This window comes from Lutjanus erythropterus, chromosome 24 (genome assembly GCF_056507025.1).
Source record: "Lutjanus erythropterus isolate fLutEry1 chromosome 24, fLutEry1.hap2, whole genome shotgun sequence".
Classification (NCBI taxonomy): Eukaryota; Metazoa; Chordata; class Actinopteri; order Lutjaniformes; family Lutjanidae; genus Lutjanus; species Lutjanus erythropterus.
The window spans coordinates 18,101,011-18,118,811 of NC_139340.1; the positions used below are offsets into that span (position 1 = coordinate 18,101,011).

Sequence of the window (17,801 nt, forward strand, 5' to 3'; positions counted from 1 at the left end):
AATATTTTCACCTCTTTACCTTCCTGGAGCCAAATGAGCCAAATATCACTCTCCTCAAACCAACCAGACTCCATAGGCAGAATCAGTAATTTTACCTCGCAGAACACAGGAGTTGCTGGTCCACCTGTGACTCAATCTGTCAGTTAGTTTGTGTTATTGTGTGACTTCAGGGTTTGAAAGGATTAGTTCAGATTCACCAAAGTCACACAATAACACAAAGGAACTAACCAATCAAGGCAGCAATAGACCAACAACGCCTGTGTTCTGTGAGGTAAAATGACTGATTTTGTCAGTAGAGTTTGGTGGTTCTGGAGAGAGTAATATCTGTCTTATATAACGGATGGTTTCCCATCAGAAAAGTCTGTCTATAATATTCTAAAGTTTTAAATACATGCTGCTAAGATGGATAAGAAAGAAAGGAACAGGAGTAAAATAAGGAAGTGTAGAGAGGACAGAATAATAATAAAAACTTATCTTATATGGATATAAAATCTGAATCTGTGGAGTAAAAAATGTGGAATGTTGTAAATGAAATATAAACAGTTGAGTGAAAACCCCCTTTGTGTGTGTAACTACAGCTTTACTTGAGTAAAAGTACTCAGTTACCTGCAGCTCTGGTGTCGGGTGTCCCTGCAGGCCTGGTGGGGGGAGCTGGCTGAGGGTCTGTCTCTAACTTTAGTGTCAGTCTGGACGCCATCAGCTTCAGACCACCTCCTTTAGACCGAGACCGACCGAGGTAAGACTACACACACACACACACACGCACACACACACACGGTATGGTCTTTTTTATATAAATGTGAAGACCTTCTTTCTATTTTGGTGATTTTTCTCACTTGTGATGAGTGTTGATGTTTTTGTGTTGTTGAAGCTGGGAGCTGTGAGGCCTTTCAGACTGCGACTCATCTCAGGCCTGACAGGCTCTGAGGCAGCTGTCGCCTGGGTTAAAAATAGATCAGCTGCAAGTCCTCATATCACACACACACACACACACACACACACACACACACACACACACACACACACACACTCACAATACATACACAGATTTATAACCGGCTTAATCTGAGTATATTTCTACATTCCTGATGTTTTTATGTTTTTTTTATACTTCGACAACAACATGACAGGACATATAGTTGTCATGTGATTCAAAGTTACTTCATATTTAAAAGTTAAGTTACTCGTTTCATGTAAAGGATCCACTTTCTCCAATTTATTTTGCGAAATATTCCTTTAAAATGGTACATTTCTGAAACAACAGTGATTCACTTTTTGTGCTGAAAAGATTGATACCACTCTCATGTCTGTATGGTAAATATAAAGCCATAACTAGCATCTGGTTAGCTTAGCTTAGCATAAAGACTGGAAACAGTTAGCTTAGCTAAACTGTGGTCTATAAACTTCTGTTGAGATAACGTACTTTCTTCTTTTGATAAACTTGAATCTTTTGAGTTTTAGAAACCACCAAAACATTGTGAGCTGTGAACCTGATTTATCATTATTTGGGTGATTGAAAATTAAATGGTTGCTACTGAAAATATTAAATTATTAACCATAATTCACTTTCACTTCAGTGAGGAAGTGTTGGAGGATTGGTGGTCATTTTTACACCTGATTTTTCACAGATCCAACAGATATGATGGTGGTACATTTATCTTCTCTGCTAAGTTTAGAGGCATTAAAATCTCAAATTATTCCTTAAACTCTCAGAAGAAATCTCAGTTCTCAATACTGATTTATTGTTTTTGTTTCATTGTGATCTTGTGACTTTTCATCCAGCGCCAAAATACATTTCAAAAGCTCAGCTCTTTCCAGGAATCATGACCCGGTTACTCAAAATAATCCAGAGACCTCGTCGTGAGCAGTTTCATGTGGGAACTACTTTTCTTCTAGTCAAGAGAAAGTAGTTCCAGCAGATTCTCCTGCAGAAAGTCATGATGTTTTAATAGATCATTGATCACCTGCAGGTCCTGACAGCTCACACATGTCCCATCTCTGAGTGTGACTCATGAAGCGTTACACATTTCTCTTTGAACATTAGATCATAAATCTCTGTTTGAATCTGGAGTCAGACCAGCTCAAGCTCGTTTTTACATTAAATTTTATATTTTTACAATTCTGAACTTTTACATTCCACATGTCAAGCCTATAATTTCCTCTACAGCTCCTGTCAGGTCTTTTCTTCCCACCAAAGCTGTAATTTTAAAGATTCTTTCTTTCTTCTCTCCATGTGTTACTTTGGTCCCACTTTTCTCATGTCCTGCTGTGTAAGTGACATAAATAACAGGCTGCACTTCCTTCCATTATTCAGCTCATGATGGATTTTTCAGCTCAATATAGAACTCGTATTGTACAAGTTAAGTGTGTGTTATTAAAGCTGGAGGAGGCACTTTATTTTTGGCATCATTGGGCAGAAGTTAAATAATAAGTTTGATGAATAAAGCCACTCTGAGAGAAAACCAGACTTCTGCTCCTCCTCGTGTTTTCAGGCTTTAGAAAATCTGCCTGACACTGAAAAAATCTAAATCAGTTTATGCTATATTAAGAATATTTTCTAAAACTTTACCTTCCTGTCAGACAGACCTTTATGACAGATAACCACTGTTATATAAGTCAAGTATCATTCTCTCCAAACCAACCAAACTCCACGGGATAAAAGTGTCATTTTACCTTGCAGAGCGCAGGTGCTTCTGGTCTATCACTGCCTTTATATCTGATTTTGTTGGCATCATCTATCTAGTTGAGAAACGACTCCAGAGTCAATATAAATTTTTCTTCAAATGGACAGGGAGGAGGGACCTTGGTTGCCATGGCATCGACCAACGATAGCGAGGAGCATGGTGATCAGACAGTTCCTGGTGGAGAGGAGGAGGAGAGGAGCATCCAAGGAATCCAGTCTCATTACCTGCGCTGTCCGTCCCCCAGGTAGGAGAGCACCTGGACAAGCTGCAAACACAACACACAGATTTCTGTTTAATTACAAAGAAATTAAGAGATTTGCTCCGACGTTAGCGGTTATGTAAACCTGTGAACTCATGCATCATACAGGTGGAAAACTGAGATTCTTGTGTTTCGATTGATGATTTTGAGATACAATCACAACAACAGATGCAATCAATGCAACAAACCAGCAAGCAAACAGTTACTAGAATGATGCAACTCACCTTTGAAGACTCCAGTAATCCACTGATCAATAATCATACTCATTGGCAAAGGTCCAGTTGATCCCAATACAGCAACAAATTTAGCCAAAATGCATGAAAACACTGATAAGCTTTCCAGCAGGTGTTGTAATCTTCGACTTATATCTGTCAAAACTCGAGTTTGCACGCAGGTAGAAGCGAGATCTTGGTCTCAAGATGGCCGATGCAGTCTGACACCTCATGTGAGCCAATAGGAGCTTCCAGTTCCTGTCCACAGCCCCCAGTAACCAACAATCATCTGCACTGAAAAGAACTGCCTGCTCCTCTTCTCTTGTGTAAAGACAACTGGCAGCAGGCACTACATATAGCCAGTTAAATCACCAAAATGGCAATATGCTGTTTTTATAAAGATAGAACAGGGAAATTATGTAAATTTACATAATTTTCCTGTCAGTTGCTTTTTATATAAACTGTTTTTTCCACCATTTGATTTGATTCCCTTACATGCTTAGTTAAGTTAGTTGAAAGCAGAGGAAATAATGTTTTCCAGCTAATCACAGTTTCAGTCACCTGCAGGCACATCTATGTCCATCTATATATCCATCCATCCATGTTCAAGCTTTCTTACAGTGATATTTGTGATGAGGATATTTTTATTTGTTGACGCTGGTTGATAAGTTCCTCTGATTGGTTTCTTTCTCCGCTCTCTCCGTCAGTTTCTCCATGGCGTCCGAGTCCAGGTTCTCCATGATCTCCGGCTCGGATGCTGCGAGCATCTTCATGGAGCCCATCCACCTGTCGTCAGCCATCGCTGCCAAGAAGATCATCAACGAGGGTGAGACAGGTGATGAAGACAGACCGGTATACTGCAAAAAAAAAAAAAAAACAGCTTGTAGTGTTAAAATCTGCTTCTCAAAGTATTTTTTTTTACCTTGCTGTTGAGATATTTGCCTTTGTGTGGTGATTCTAAGCAAGCAGCTGTTCACAGTTTAATTTCATTCAGAGAGAAACTCAAAATATATGATGGACTGAGCCTGAATTTTACAGTGCAGTTCAAATACTGGTCTAAATGTTAATAAACTTTATCTGTCCAGCATTTCTAGGGTGCATGAAATTAGACTCAATTCTAGAACTGCAGTTGTTATTTTCATCATATGAAATATCAAAAATGTCCAAACAATTTAAACAATTATTGTCAGAGCTTAATTTGTTTCATTGATTTTGAAGTTTAATTTACACTGATAAAAAAAAGTCACATAAGTTCAGTTTCAGTGTGAAATAGAGAAAAATTGAGGCTTCCTTGAGTTCAGTTTGGAGGAGAACCGATCAGAGATCATATCAGGTCACCGTCCACAGTTTTCATGAGGATCTGATTCATCTTCAGGTCGTCACTCCTCATCCAAATGCTGCATTTGGAGAAATGAGCTCTCACTCCACACTCAACACCTCTCGTCTGATCGAATACTCTGCAATAACAGTCAGTCCACGTTTCGTTCCTTCAGCTCATTACCAGATGGAGATTCTCGTCGGAGGAGCAGAGTCGAGCTGATTGAGGAAATTAACTCGTATGACATCGTATCAGATGTCTCCTCTGACATTTCATTACACTAACGGCAGTTTAATGGACGATGCATGTTTCATCTGCAGGGAGGACGACGGCCGCTGATGAATACAGCTGTGACAGCTGCATCATTAATGAGCTGCGTGTTTTGATGTTCTGCACCGCGTGTTCCTTAATCATAAGTGTGTGTGTTTTAATATGCATGTCTCATTCTGCAATATCTACACGTACCTTCATGCAGTGTGTTGCAATGTTGTGTACAACAAATAAAAACACAGTGAAGTGATGCAAATCTTTTTTCTACCTATGTTCAGTTGAATACAGTACAAAGACAAGATATTTAATGTTCAAAATTATTAACAGAATTGTTTTTTTTGTAAAGATACACTCATTCTAAATTTGATGGCTGCACCATGACAGGAGACGGTGACAGTTGTATAAAGCTCCAAAAACACCTGTCCCAACTTTTTTTGAGTTGAAGTTTACAGTACCAGAGGTGTTATTAGGTTATTTTGGCCCAAACTCAATCATAAACTACCCAGTGTTTTGTGAAGAAGAGTCCATTTATCAGCTTAATTCATTTGCTTTAAACAGCTCTTTAAATACAGCAGCTCGGTCAGAGACCCTGTGTTTCAAATTATGACGCTGTTCTGCAGGTGTGTGTGTGTGTCATGTAGGTGAACTCACGTAAATAACAAACCTCAAGCATGATCTTTACCAAAACCTCCCCAAGTAGTTTTTGTGCCTTTATTTTGAAAGTCTTCCTAGACATTGCATATACTACAGGGTTTCCTACAGCATCATAGTTTGACGCTGTAACTGGAGAGCATGAGAACAGTTTGAACCACTTCTTGTAAAGCAGAGTCTGCTCGCTCGAATCCAGTTTTATGAGCCAGAAATGGATCAGAGCCGGCTCATGTTTGTTTGCCCAACAATCCATTGGCTACTTGGATCTCACTGTGTCATTTAATTAGTTTCATTCCACAAGAGCTGGTTTAGCACCAAATAAAGTCCATGTTATCATCATTATTACAACCAGTGTCTTTCCTCCTCAGAGCTGCCGCCTCGCAGCGTGCGTGCCGAATCCATCCCAGAGTCCATGTTGGAATCGGCCGAGCAGCTGATGGTGGAGGACCTCTACAACCGCGTCAGGGACATGATTGACGACCGCAGCCCTTACAACACGCCCTGTGTGCTGGACATCCAGAGGGCCATAGTGCAGGACCGCCTGGAGGCTCCCATCAACCCCGTGGACGAGGTGTGGCCCAACATCTTCATAGCCGAGAAGTGAGTCTCTGCAAGGCGGGAAACAACCAGACTGATCAATACGTGTTGTGAATTAGTACATGGTGCCAACAAACCTTTCCACCAAACATTTTTCCTTCCAGAAATGAGAGTCTCATCCTGGAAATAAAAATTATAAATAAACTGTCCCAGATTTTTATCCCCCACTGGAAAGGAACAAAGCTACCTTTGTCTTCCAAACTAATGTCTCAATTATTTCCCCAAAAATTTCAAATTCTATCTTGTGTGTTTGGCTCACTGAGACGATCAGTGACCTGACCTGCTGTGTTGTTTTATTATTAAAAGTTTATTCTTGATTTGAGAAGCAGCAGTTCAACAAAATGATTTTCACTACATGTCACTTACTGGCTGGTTCTGCAGCTTTCAATCTACTGGAGCAGTTTTTACCAGCCTTGGTAAATGTTGGGGTTGAGAACAACAATCCAACAACGTTTGAACCAGAGAATTATTTTTGAATTTTTTTAAATTTTTACAATTATTATGTGCATTACCCACTAGCACCACTTCAGAGGGAAAGGTAGTCTCAAAATATTACTGAACTGTTATTTTCTATAAAAAATGTGATTTATTTTGTGCTACAGATTTGCTGTTTTAAATTCCAAAAGCACCTGATGAGTCTGGATGAGTATTTTTCAAATATAATTAGATATGGATGTTTTTTTTTCTTTTTCAGATCTGTTGCGGTCAACAAGGCTCGTCTGAAGCGAATGGGCATCACCCACATCCTCAACACCGCCCACGGCACAGGGGTCTACACAGGCGAGTCTTTCTACGCCGGCATGAACATCCAGTACATGGGCATCGAGGTGGACGACTTCCCCGACGCCGACATCTCCGTGCACTTTCGTCCCACCGCTGAATTCTTGGACGAGGCTTTGCTGACACACAGGGGTGAGAGATGCTTTGTTTTGTCCGTCCTCCTTCATGCCACATTTATTCTTCCTTATGATGAACGAACTAAACATTTAATCTTTAATATTAAATATTTAATCTTTTTAAAAGATTTATCATGAAAAAAAATCCAGTGCAAAAAGAAAACTTTATTAAAGGTAATAAATTATTAAAATAAGTACTGCAGCTGTATTAAAGTAAATGTAAAATTGAATCACCAGCTTACATTCATTTAATTTGTCATCCATGTAATCAATAACTCCATTAGTCCTTTACATTTACTTCTTCTATTTGTAGTGTAAGTCTTACATCCAAATTCATGTGTGATGTCATTGTACATTTAGGTCACTTGTACAGACTCTTAATTTCTTTTCTTTTCTTTTTTTTTTTTTTTTTGCTTAAAACTGAATAGAAGGTTGGGAAAAATAAAAATTAAAGTTGTGATCCTTGAGATTTCTGCAGCGTTTATGCTCTGCAGTCACACGGTGGTTTCATTTTTTGGTTCAAACTGTTTACTTAACATGGACAGTCGGCACAATAACACATTCATCTCATCAAGATCACAAACTGCTCAGCGGAAACGTCTCGTCCACACTTACACAACATTGAAGCTTTCTGAGAAGTGTTTTATGGTCCACACAGAGTACATCTGTGTTCCTGGAAGAGGATCATGTAACAGTCACACTGTTTACTGTCTCTCATTCATCGAAACTGCAGCTGATTCATGAAGTGTTTCCCAAAGACGTCAGCAGCAACAACTGTACTTCCCATCACGCTGTCTGATGAAATTCTTTAACCCACATGTTATTTTTATTTGTGAGTAGCACAAACCAAAAACAACTTTTATTATTTTCCTAAAAGAGGATAATCAAGTCTTTTTCTACATGTATACACCAACGATATGATCAGATTTACATCATGTATTTTAAAATAATAATGTATAAATAATTAGCTTATAATAATCAAGTAGTCCACTTACAGTATTTTTTTTTTTCGTTCAAGTCCAGACATTCTTCTACTCAAATGGAGATACAGATAAGACTCAGGAAAAAGTACAAGTACTGATTTCAACTTCTGTATTATAGTAAAAGTGAAAAAAGCTCAGGCTCTGAAATTTAGTATAAAACTAAAAAGTTGCCCCACTGTTTCATCTTGTTCAAATTTTTACGTCTTGTTTTGTAATTTTTGTCCTACTATGTTTTTCATGGCGGGTTTGTTGCTTTTGTTTTGTTGCATAATTTATGTTATTTTCTTGTTATATAATTTGCATCATCTTACATCTTTCATGTTGTTTTCAGCTTGTTACATCTTGTGGTCACATGGCTGTCACACCCTTTTGACTTCATTAAAATATTCTTAATAATAATTGTGTGCTCCAGACTTCATCGTACTATATTTGTTCATGTGTTTCTGTAAAAATTAAATATAATTATCAGTATTGGCCTCAAAATCCAGCATCAGTCAAGCTATAATGACTGTTTTCTTTTCTTGCAGGAAAGATTCTGGTTGTTTCCATGATGGGCGTCAGTCGCTCTGCTGTCCTCGTGGCGTCCTACCTGATGATCTTCCAGCACATGACCATCATGGAGGCCCTGACTTCCATGAGAAAAAAACGAGCCATCAATCCCAACGAAGGCTTCCTGAAGCAGCTGCGAGAGCTCAATGAGAACCTGATGGAGGAGCGCGACGACGACGACGAAACGCTCAGCCAGTGCTCTGTCATTGACGCTCGCACACGCGCTCGCATCTTCGGCGAGGGCGGGGATGAAGATGATGATGATGATACTGATAAAGAGGAAGAGCAGAGTATGATTGAGGTGAAAGCAAACTCCATCATGATGGAAGAGGAGGAGGACGGTGAAAGTGTGATGAGCAGTGTTGCCTCTTCTGCAGCTGCTGCGGCGCTCAGGAGTGGATTAATCGGAGCGCAGAACGGGCTGGACAACCACAGATCAGCCCCTGTTAAAGAAGAGATTTTACTGGAGCAGGAGGGCACAGAAGAAGGCGACGATGACGATGGTCTCGATAGCATGATCCGTGAGTGGCAGCGGAGGAACGAGAGGTATCAGAGTGATGACTGGTGGGAGGCGCAGCTGAACAGCGACGGAGAGGATGAAGAATCTCTCCCCGAGGGACGACCCAAGAGGACAAAGGAAGGTGTAGACGCAGATGTGGAGAGTGTCACAAGCGAGGATGTGCGAGCTGTCAAAGAGCGGTTGAAGCGTCGCAACAGACGTCCACCCTCAGACGCAATGTCCACCTCCAGCTGCACAAGTTACTCTGATCTTTGGAAACAGCGGTTGAGGGAAATCGAAGAACAAGCTGCTGCTCGCTACCACAAGAAAGAGGACGATGAAGGCAGCGAGAGCACCGCCACAGAGAGTGGAGAGGGAAGAAAGAAGAATATTGATGACGAGGTGGAGAGCATCCTCTCCGACACCAGCTCCATGTACAACTTCTGCCAGAAGAACAAGGAGAAGATGACGCCTTTGGAGCGCTGGCGCGTGAAGAGGATTCAGTTTGGCTGGAACAAGAAAGAGCGAGAGGATGGAGAGAAAAGTTCTGTAGGAGATGGAGAGAGTGGTGACGGCGAGGGAGAAGCTAAGACGCCGTCCTTCCAAGACGTCAACCTGACAGCGTATCAGTCGTGGAAGCTGAGGCAGCAGAAGCGTCTCGGGGAAGAAAACACGGATGAGATTTTGGAGTTGAGTCGGGGTGAGGACTCTAAAACGGCCAAGCGGAGGCAAAGACGCGAGGAGCTCCTGGAGCGCTCAAAGAAAACGCTAGAAGAGAGTCAGTCCATGTGTGGCTGGGAGACCGAGAGCTGCATCAGCGGAGGGACAATACCGCTCTCCGCCTTCTGGGCTGGAGCTGGAGTCACGGGTCCACCGAGTGTTGCCAATGATGACAACATGTCCATGCTGAGCGGCAGGTCATCCGTCATATCTTCAGTTTCACAGGCTCGCAGTACAAGATCAGCACAATCTGCAGTCCCAGTGAATCCCCTGACGCCAGTTCCTCCCATCGTCCCAGTTCCTACCGTCCAGGGCCCAGGAGGTGAACCGATGGTCAATCTGTCCAGCATCCAAAACTGGATCGCAAATGTCGTCTCTGAAACAATCAAACAGAAGCAAAGCGAGATGAGCCTGCCTCCTCCGTCACGGGCTGGATCGGAGCTTAGCTTTGGCGGTCCGTCAAGTGTGATTTCAGGCCGTGGCGTGGACGATGACAAAGCATCCTTGTTGAGCGGTGCTTCCTATTCCAGTGCACTGTCTCAAGGTCGTGGCAGGGCGGCGTCTGTCCTCTCAGGTGGCGGGTCGAGCGGCATCTCTGGTCTCACAGGAAGAGGCTCCGCTCTGGGATCCACCCTCGACTCCACCCTGGGCTCCAAGAAGAACAAGATCACCACCACCAGCGTCCCTCTTTTCAGCCTCTTCCAAGACCAGGTCAACATGGGCAAACTGGACGCCATAGACAAGGAGATCAAGTCTGAGATGAGGGACAAGATGGCTACCTACGAAAAGAAGAAGATCCTGGAGGACAACAAGCGCAGCACCCTCTACAAGAAAAAGAAACCAAAGGAGGACGAAGATGAGGAAGAGGAGAGAAAGAAAAAAGAGGAGGAGTTTCTTGAAGAGGCAAAGAAAAAGGAGAAACCTGCGAGGAGTTACGGCCTCTCTGGGTGCCTGAATCTCAACCCTGCCCTGGAGAAAGATAAGAACACCAGCATCGACGACTGGCTGAAAAGTGTCAGGCCTCCTCCGAGGAAAACGGCCTCCGGAGCAGAAGTTGGCCCGTCAGACGATCCCTACGACGATCTTGATGCCTCTGCTTCTGAATTCGACTTCTCAAGCCGCCGGGCCTCATATGCTGTGGATGAAGAAGATGAGGAGACGTATGGCGTCACCTCCAGATACAGATCAAGGTTACATGAGAATCTATCAAGTGAAGACGCAGAATATTCCTGCAACGGGTTCACGCAGTCCCACAACTACAGCCGGGCGGGTAGATCGTACGGCGCTTATGACGAGAGCGAAGAAGGGACAGAGAGCTACGGCGACCTCTCGACAAAGAGACAGTTTGCTCATCATTCACGTTATGAAAGCAGCGAGACGGAAGGGAGGAGGAGCAGGAGGGCGGAAATCGAAGAGGAGGAAGAGGATGACATCGCTACATTCATCGCCCAGACCAGGCAGAGGATCAGAGCACGCGCCGCCGCCGAGGCTGAAGACGACGAGGTTCTTGCAGCTTGGAGGGCGCAGCAGGAAGCAAAATCACAGAGCAGAAATGAATCGTAGAAGAAACTACTGATGCAAGGAGGTTTAAGAAAACAAGAGCAAAAGGTTCAAAAATGAGGTTATCTTGCTAAACACATAAAAACTTTTTGAACAGAAGTACTGTGGGGTGGATCAAAGACTTACTTTATGCACTATTGTTAAAGAAACTGTAATAACTGAGCTCAGATCAGCCAGTTTTGTAAAAGTTGGTATCATTCTTGTGGAAAAAAAGCCAGTTTAGAAACAGGAGAAAACGCACTTTTGGCAACTTATCATGCAACAAAAATGTATGAGTCAGAATGTTTAGAGCCTGTTTTATTAATAATAAAACGAGTTAAGGTTTTAGGTTGCAGCACCGCTGGATGTAAAACTGATTGTAAAACACATTTAGTGCATATTTTCATAAAAGATGATGTGAAACTGAATCAAATCCCATTTGTACTGTTACTTTATTTTATTATTGCAATAAATGTTCTGATAAATGATGGCTTGTATTTTTGGATTTGACATATTAGGATCCTCATTAATAAGAAGGAAAAGAAATAGAAAATTAATAATTAAGCAAATAGCTCCAAAAGCTAAATATCTTTGCAGGTGATTAATGTATTTATCATATTAATATTAAATTATGTAAGGTGATTCAAGACCCCTTTGTTTGGGTTTATTTTGCCATAATGACCTGCAGACTGCTACAAAAAAAAACAAAAAACAATTTGACACAAAATATTGACTTAAAAATTATTTTCTATGCTATAACAACAATCTGCTCCTGAGAAATAAACAGAATGCTGTAATATTATATTATATTATAATTTAGGATTATGTCTATAATGGTCTTTCCTCGTTTTCTGCGTTACATGCACGCACTGCATGTCTCTGCAGTACATTTGAATATTTATACCTCATTTTTCTACATGCAGCAGACAGTAGAAAGTTCTGTGGGACAGTGTCTGCTTTTTTTTTTTATTTTGGCAAATTTGAAGTCATAACTCTTTTTATTCTTGTATAATGAACCATGGGGAGCATTTCCTGGAAAAGTGACGCATAATTCTGCTGATTCTTGGGTAGATGATTGTGAGAGATTTTATATCTGCTTGTTTTTGGAAACAGGCGGTTTTCTGATGTGTGCTCTGCTTGAGAAATAAAAATAAAAAGTCATAGCATCATCTAGTGGACATGGGTGGTAGTGCTTGGTTTGTGATTTACTATTGAAGGTTTTGACTGATCCAACAGCAGAGGAAACACCTGAACATCTGCATCTTTCAGATGATCTAAAATATAAAGAATTAATGATGATGATTATTTTTTGTACATTTGGACAAGAATGAATCTGTGTCCTGCAGTGAGGATGAGAAATGGTGACATAATGCCAACACATGTGAGACTTAAACAGTCATTACAGCTTATAGTTTTACATACCATCGTCGGATAAGCCACTATGGGAATGTTGATCTTCAGGCTGAAAGAGAAGAGGGAAGCAAAGGAAGGAAGAAAAATATATAATACTATAAAAAAAAAAAAGAAAAAAAATATTTATTGAGCACATTTAATTTAACAGTATATGTATGTCTATCCCCTTTTCACTATCACTACCTGTTTCAGGACATTGTGCAGGGACTATAAAGTCTACAAAAGGAACGTTTTAAAGGAAAAAAGTGGCATGCATTTTGTAAAATCTGCACTGCAGTTTTCTTTCAGGTGCAGGACAGCGTGAAAGAAAACTAATGAAGAGTAGTTCACACCAGAGGAGTGACTTATTCTGTATTTTCTCCGGAGAATCAAAAGTAAAATTAAAAGTATTTAAGGCAAAAATGCATTCTTTAAAGTTGCCCGAATGCCGGAAACAAAATCTCTGAAACTCTTTTTGGTGTCAACATCCTCCCTGTATTTGAGGTTTCAAGATTGCCATTGGACCCACCCCCTTTGTAGATATAAACTGCTAATTTTGAGGTAACAAAAACACAGTGATTTTTATTTTCAGTTGATTAATGAAAACTTATGAATATTCCACTCTGTTTCTTCCCATAAATTCCTGTAAATATGACGCTCTGGACCTTTAGAAATGTACTCATGGTGGTTGTTTCAAGCAAAGTAGGAATCTGTGTGTAGAACGATCACACCTGAAAGATTAAAGTATTACAAACCCGAGGCTGAAAACGTGGCCTTCAGGTCACCAGGCTGTGGACTGACGTGTGCTGCGTGTCTGCCAATCAGCATTAATCAAATCCTTTCATAACATGGACGAGAGCTTTAGACCTGCACGTTTATTTCCTTCAGTAAACTGAGCAGTTAAAGAGCAGTTTTCTCTCTTTGTCCCTGCGCCATGGCGAGCTGGTGGACGGCGGCGGACATGTTGGACAGCCTGGACCTGGAGGAAGGTTCAATAGTGTCTCGAGTCATTCAGGCAGTCGGGCTGTTTGGAGATATTCTGTCTTTGGAGGACACAATGGAACAGGTTTTGTCTGATGGGACTGGATCTGATGAGGAGGAAAGTGTCCAAGAAGAAGAAGACAACAAAAAGGTAGAAAAAGAAGAAGAAGATGAAGTGATGATGGAGGACGACAACGAGGAGCAGATGGAGAAGGAGGGAGGAGATCAGCAGAGTAAAGACTGGAGAGGTAGAATAGAGAGCAAAGAAGAAGAAGAGCAAGAGGAGGAGGAGGTGCAACGAGGAGAAGAAGAAGAAGAAGGGAGGATAGAAAAGGTGCAGGAAGAGAAGAACATGGAGGAGAAAGAGGTGGATGGTGGACGTGTAGAGAAAGAAACACAGATTGAAGAGTTAGAAAAAGATGAAAATGAGAAACGAAAAAATGAGGATGAGGTAGAAGAGAAAGAAGGCGAAAATGTACAAATGATGGAAAAAGAGAAGAAAAAGGAAGAGATACAAGAAGCAAAGACCCAGACTGAGCAGGAGAAAGAGAGAAGGGAGGAGAAGATTGAAGAAGATGATGAGGAAGAGGTAAAGGGGGAAGAGGAGAAAGAACCAGACAGACAGGAGGAAGAGGATGTGAAGAATGAAGAACAAAGAAACAAGGTAAAAGAAGGACGTGAGGAAGATGGAGCAGAGAAAGAAAAGGAGGAAGAAGAGGTGGATGAAGGAAGGAGAGAACAAGAGGAGGCAGAAGAGAAACAAGTATTAGGGGAGACTGAGGGAGAAAAAGACAGAGAGATGGAGGTTAAAACTCAGGAGGAAGAGGAAGAAAAGGAGGTGGAGGAAGGAAGACAGGGTGATGGAGAGAAAGAGGAAGAGGAGGAGGAAGAAGAGGTGGATGATGAAAGGAAAAAGCAAGACAGAGGGACAGAAGGAGAAATAAAAGAGCATGAAGAGCATGATGTTGAAAAAAAAGAAGATGTGGAGGAAATACAGAAGAAGGAGGTGGAGAAAAGCATGCAACAAAAGACTGATGGAAAAGAAGAAATGACGGATGAAAGAGAGGAAAAGAAAGGAGAGAAAGAACAAGAACAACAACAGGCTGGGAAAAAAGAAGATAAGATGGAGGAAAAAGAGGAAAAGATGGAGGAAAGAGAAGAACAAGAACAACAAGAGATCGATGGAAAAGAAGAAGTGGAGGCCCTGATAGGAGGAGAAGAAACTGCAGAAGAAAAAGAAAAGGTGGAAGAAAGTATGGAAAAGGAGGTAGAGAATGAGGAAGAACAACAACAGCTTGATGGAAAAGAGAAAAATATGGAGGAAAAGGAAGAAAAGATGGAAGAAAGATCAGAAAGGATAGATGACAGAGAAGAAAAGATGGAGGAAAGCAAAAAAAATGAAATAGAGAAAGAACAACAACAGACTGATGGAAAAGAAGAAAAAATGGAGGAAAAAGAAGAAAAGATCGACATAAAAAGACATGAAGGACATCCTGCTGAAACAGAAAAAGAGGTAAAGAAAGAACAACATCAACAGTTTGATGGAAAAGAAGAAAAGATGGAGGAAAGACAAGGAAAGATGGATGAGGTAGAAGAAAATGTGGAGGGGAAAGAAGAAACGTTTGAAATAACAGAACACAAAGAACATCACATTGAAACAGAAGAAGAGATGGAGGAAAAAGAAGAAAATGATGTAGAGAAAGATGAACAGCAAAGGATAGATGGAAAAGAAGAAAAGATGGAGAAAACAGAAACAAAGATGGAGGAAAGACAAGAAAATGAGCTGGAGAAAGACCAAGAACAACAACAGACTGATACAAAAGAAGAGAAGTTGAAGGAAAGACAAGAAAATATGGAGGAAAGAAAAGAAATGTTGGAGGATAAAGAAGAAAGGATGGAGGAAACAGGTTTAAAGATGGAGGACAGACAAGAAGACGAGGTGGAGAAAGATCAAGAACAACAACAACAGACTGATAGAAAAGAAGAAAAGATGGAGGGAACAGAAGAAGAAATGGAGGTCTTAGTAGACAGTGAAGAAAATGCAGAAGAAAATGAGCAGGGAAATCAGCTCGACCCTTCAGGTTCCCAAAAATCTCCCCCTCCTCCGTCGCCACCTGTAGAAGAAACACAGAGTCATCCTGGTGCAGAGACGGGACGTGGAGAGTGTCCCAGCATCCTCTCTGATGAAGACAAAGACACGGCCGCTGCCAAAAACCACAACGGGGACGTTTATCCCACATCACTGAGCAGAGACAACGAGCTGGAGGGAACTTCAACCCAAACTGCTGCTCTGACAGACACAAACCTGCCTGCTGCCAGCGCTCATCTGAGTCTGAGAGACCCTACAGAGGAGGACATACAGAGACCAGAGGGACACGAGACATCTGAGACATCATCTCCTGCTCCAGGACATCAAGGTGAAACTGCAGCTGAAGACAAGATCCAAGACATTACACCTGAACGACACACAGGTAACCACAATCTAGAAGAACTCATTTTTAAACCAGATTTAATCATTCTTTAACTTAACTTAAATTTAAACCTTTAGTTTCACTAGTTGGTCCGTCAACAAAAGTCTGTCAGATGCTGCCTGGCAGTCTGTCGTTCTTCACTGTTGTCTAATCTTCTATTATTCGGCCATGTTGCTCCAGTAATTAGCCAACAAGTTTTTTCTCAAAGGAGGAAAAATTAAAAGCTTCTCTACAAGCTATCATGAGTAGGCTAGTTAACTTTTTAGACAGCAAGAAATGCAAATTAGCATGAATTTCCAGTTATGTCTATTCTTAATAAATCTGAATGTGATAACTGATCAGTTTAAGTTTCTCTGACCTCAAACTAAATTACATCAAGTTAATGAGAAAAGATAAGTTCAAAAAGTTCAAAATAAAATCAGTTTTCTAAAGTCAAAAGGACAAAATTAATACAAATTAAGTGATTTATATAAAAGGCAACTCAATAATGCAGATTAGTCAGCAAATAAAAGTCATTAAAATGCATGACAGCAATAAGCTGCCGCACTTGAATTTGGTTCTAACTTTTTAGAATATTTGTTACTGTAAGTGTTTCCTGGAAGTCGTACACTTTGAGTTTGCAGTGTGGAGAGGATCTTACATAACTGCAGTCATGATTGGCTGAAACTCAATTACTCACAGTGGAGATTCAGGCCAGAGAGTTAATTCACTCATTAAAATCTAATTAAAATTCCACAAAGATGACACTCTATTGCCAAAAACAAGTGATAATGAAAAGGCCTCCACAGGTCCAATGAAACTGAATGCTATAACCTTTAAAACAGTGTTTTAATCAGACAAAAAGTCACAGATGATATTTCCACCTCCAGGTTGCAGGTCGGAGAGGAACGTGACGATGGATTCAGCTGCTCAGTCGTCGTTCAGGGCCGGACCAGGAGGCAAAGAGCCCAGTCCAACCCAAAACTCACCCAGCGTGGTGGAAAACCCTGTGATGGAAGTGAGGGAGGAAAACGGAGACAAAGAGGAGGGAGGAGAAAACTCACACAAGATGAACGGGAAGGCGGACGTCGCGGACGACAAAAAGAGCAGCAGCCGGCAATCAAAGTACAAATCTGTGTCCTACAGGAAGATCCGGAGAGGAAACACCAGACAGAGGATTGATGAGTTTGAGTCTATGATGAACTTGTGATCAAACTCTTAATATTGTCAGAAGATTTGGTTCTGTTGACCCAGTTGGTTTTTGTGATTGTGTGTTTTTGTGTGTTTTTTTGTCCAGGAATATGAAGATGTATTAGGCTACAATGAAAATGTTCCATGTCCCATTTACAATTTAAAACTGATCAATTTAATACTTAATTTAAAATGTAATACTGGGTGTTTTTTTCATTAAAAGAGACACAGACCCAGAGCCATCTGATGATTCACACTGTAGATGTTAGGACTCTGTACATATAGAAAAATAACAACTGAAAGACAATGATAATGTGGTTAAATTGAAAGAAAATACTCAAATAAACACAGATATATTTAAACAAACATATTTTTGTTGTTGTTTTTGTCGACTGATATTTTCTAACTGAATTGTCAGTCTGATAATCACAGTTGTGTTATATTTATTATTGGATTTTAATTATATTAAACAAGCTTATGAAGCCTCATTGAGATTTGTGTTTGTTCTGAGAGGCTCCTCTGGTTGGATTGGGCTAAATTTATTATTTTATTTATATATTTATGGTTTATAACCACCAACCAACCAAAATCATAATTATGACTTTTTATC

The 17,801-nt window shown here is 40.8% G+C and overlaps 2 protein-coding genes across 3 annotated transcripts; both read left to right on the forward strand.

The window, feature by feature from the left end:
- The first annotated feature begins 620 nt into the window (after window positions 1–620).
- styxl2 (serine/threonine/tyrosine interacting like 2) lies at window positions 621–11,665 on the forward strand. Of its 2 annotated transcripts, none has more exons than XM_084713414.1 (6): window positions 621–736; window positions 2,792–2,928; window positions 3,863–3,990; window positions 5,763–5,994; window positions 6,686–6,903; window positions 8,398–11,665. In XM_084713414.1, the coding sequence occupies exons 2-6, from the start codon at window positions 2,813–2,815 to the stop codon at window positions 11,199–11,201; spliced, it is 3,498 nt and encodes a 1,165-aa protein (XP_084569540.1). In that variant the 5' UTR covers window positions 621–736; window positions 2,792–2,812; the 3' UTR covers window positions 11,202–11,665. The 2 variants fall into 2 exon arrangements, with proteins under 2 accessions (XP_084569540.1, XP_084569541.1); XM_084713415.1 differs by having other exon boundaries at window positions 3,863–3,981.
- A 147-nt stretch (window positions 11,666–11,812) lies between these two features.
- On the forward strand, window positions 11,813–17,557 carry LOC146304966 (uncharacterized). Its single transcript, XM_084713416.1, has 2 exons — window positions 11,813–16,021; window positions 16,891–17,557. Exons 1-2 carry the CDS (start codon window positions 13,504–13,506, stop codon window positions 17,208–17,210), a joined length of 2,838 nt encoding a protein of 945 aa, XP_084569542.1. The 5' UTR covers window positions 11,813–13,503; the 3' UTR covers window positions 17,211–17,557.
- Window positions 17,558–17,801: the final 244 nt, after the last annotated feature.

What these genes read in the sequence shown, in the direction of transcription:
- styxl2 (XM_084713414.1), top strand. Translation starts at nt 2,813, where the DNA reads ATGGCATCGACCAACGATAGCGAGGAGCATGGTGATCAGACAGTTCCT. An exon ending in CATCAACGAGGGTGAGACAG is followed by an intron (nt 3,991 to 5,762) that starts GTGATGAAGACA and finishes TTTCCTCCTCAG; the next exon opens with AGCTGCCGCCTCGCAGCGTG. An exon ending in AACATCTTCATAGCCGAGAA is followed by an intron (nt 5,995 to 6,685) that starts GTGAGTCTCTGC and finishes TTTCTTTTTCAG; the next exon opens with ATCTGTTGCGGTCAACAAGG.
- LOC146304966 (XM_084713416.1), top strand. Translation starts at nt 13,504, where the DNA reads ATGGCGAGCTGGTGGACGGCGGCGGACATGTTGGACAGCCTGGACCTG. An exon ending in TACACCTGAACGACACACAG is followed by an intron (nt 16,022 to 16,890) that starts GTAACCACAATC and finishes TTCCACCTCCAG; the next exon opens with GTTGCAGGTCGGAGAGGAAC.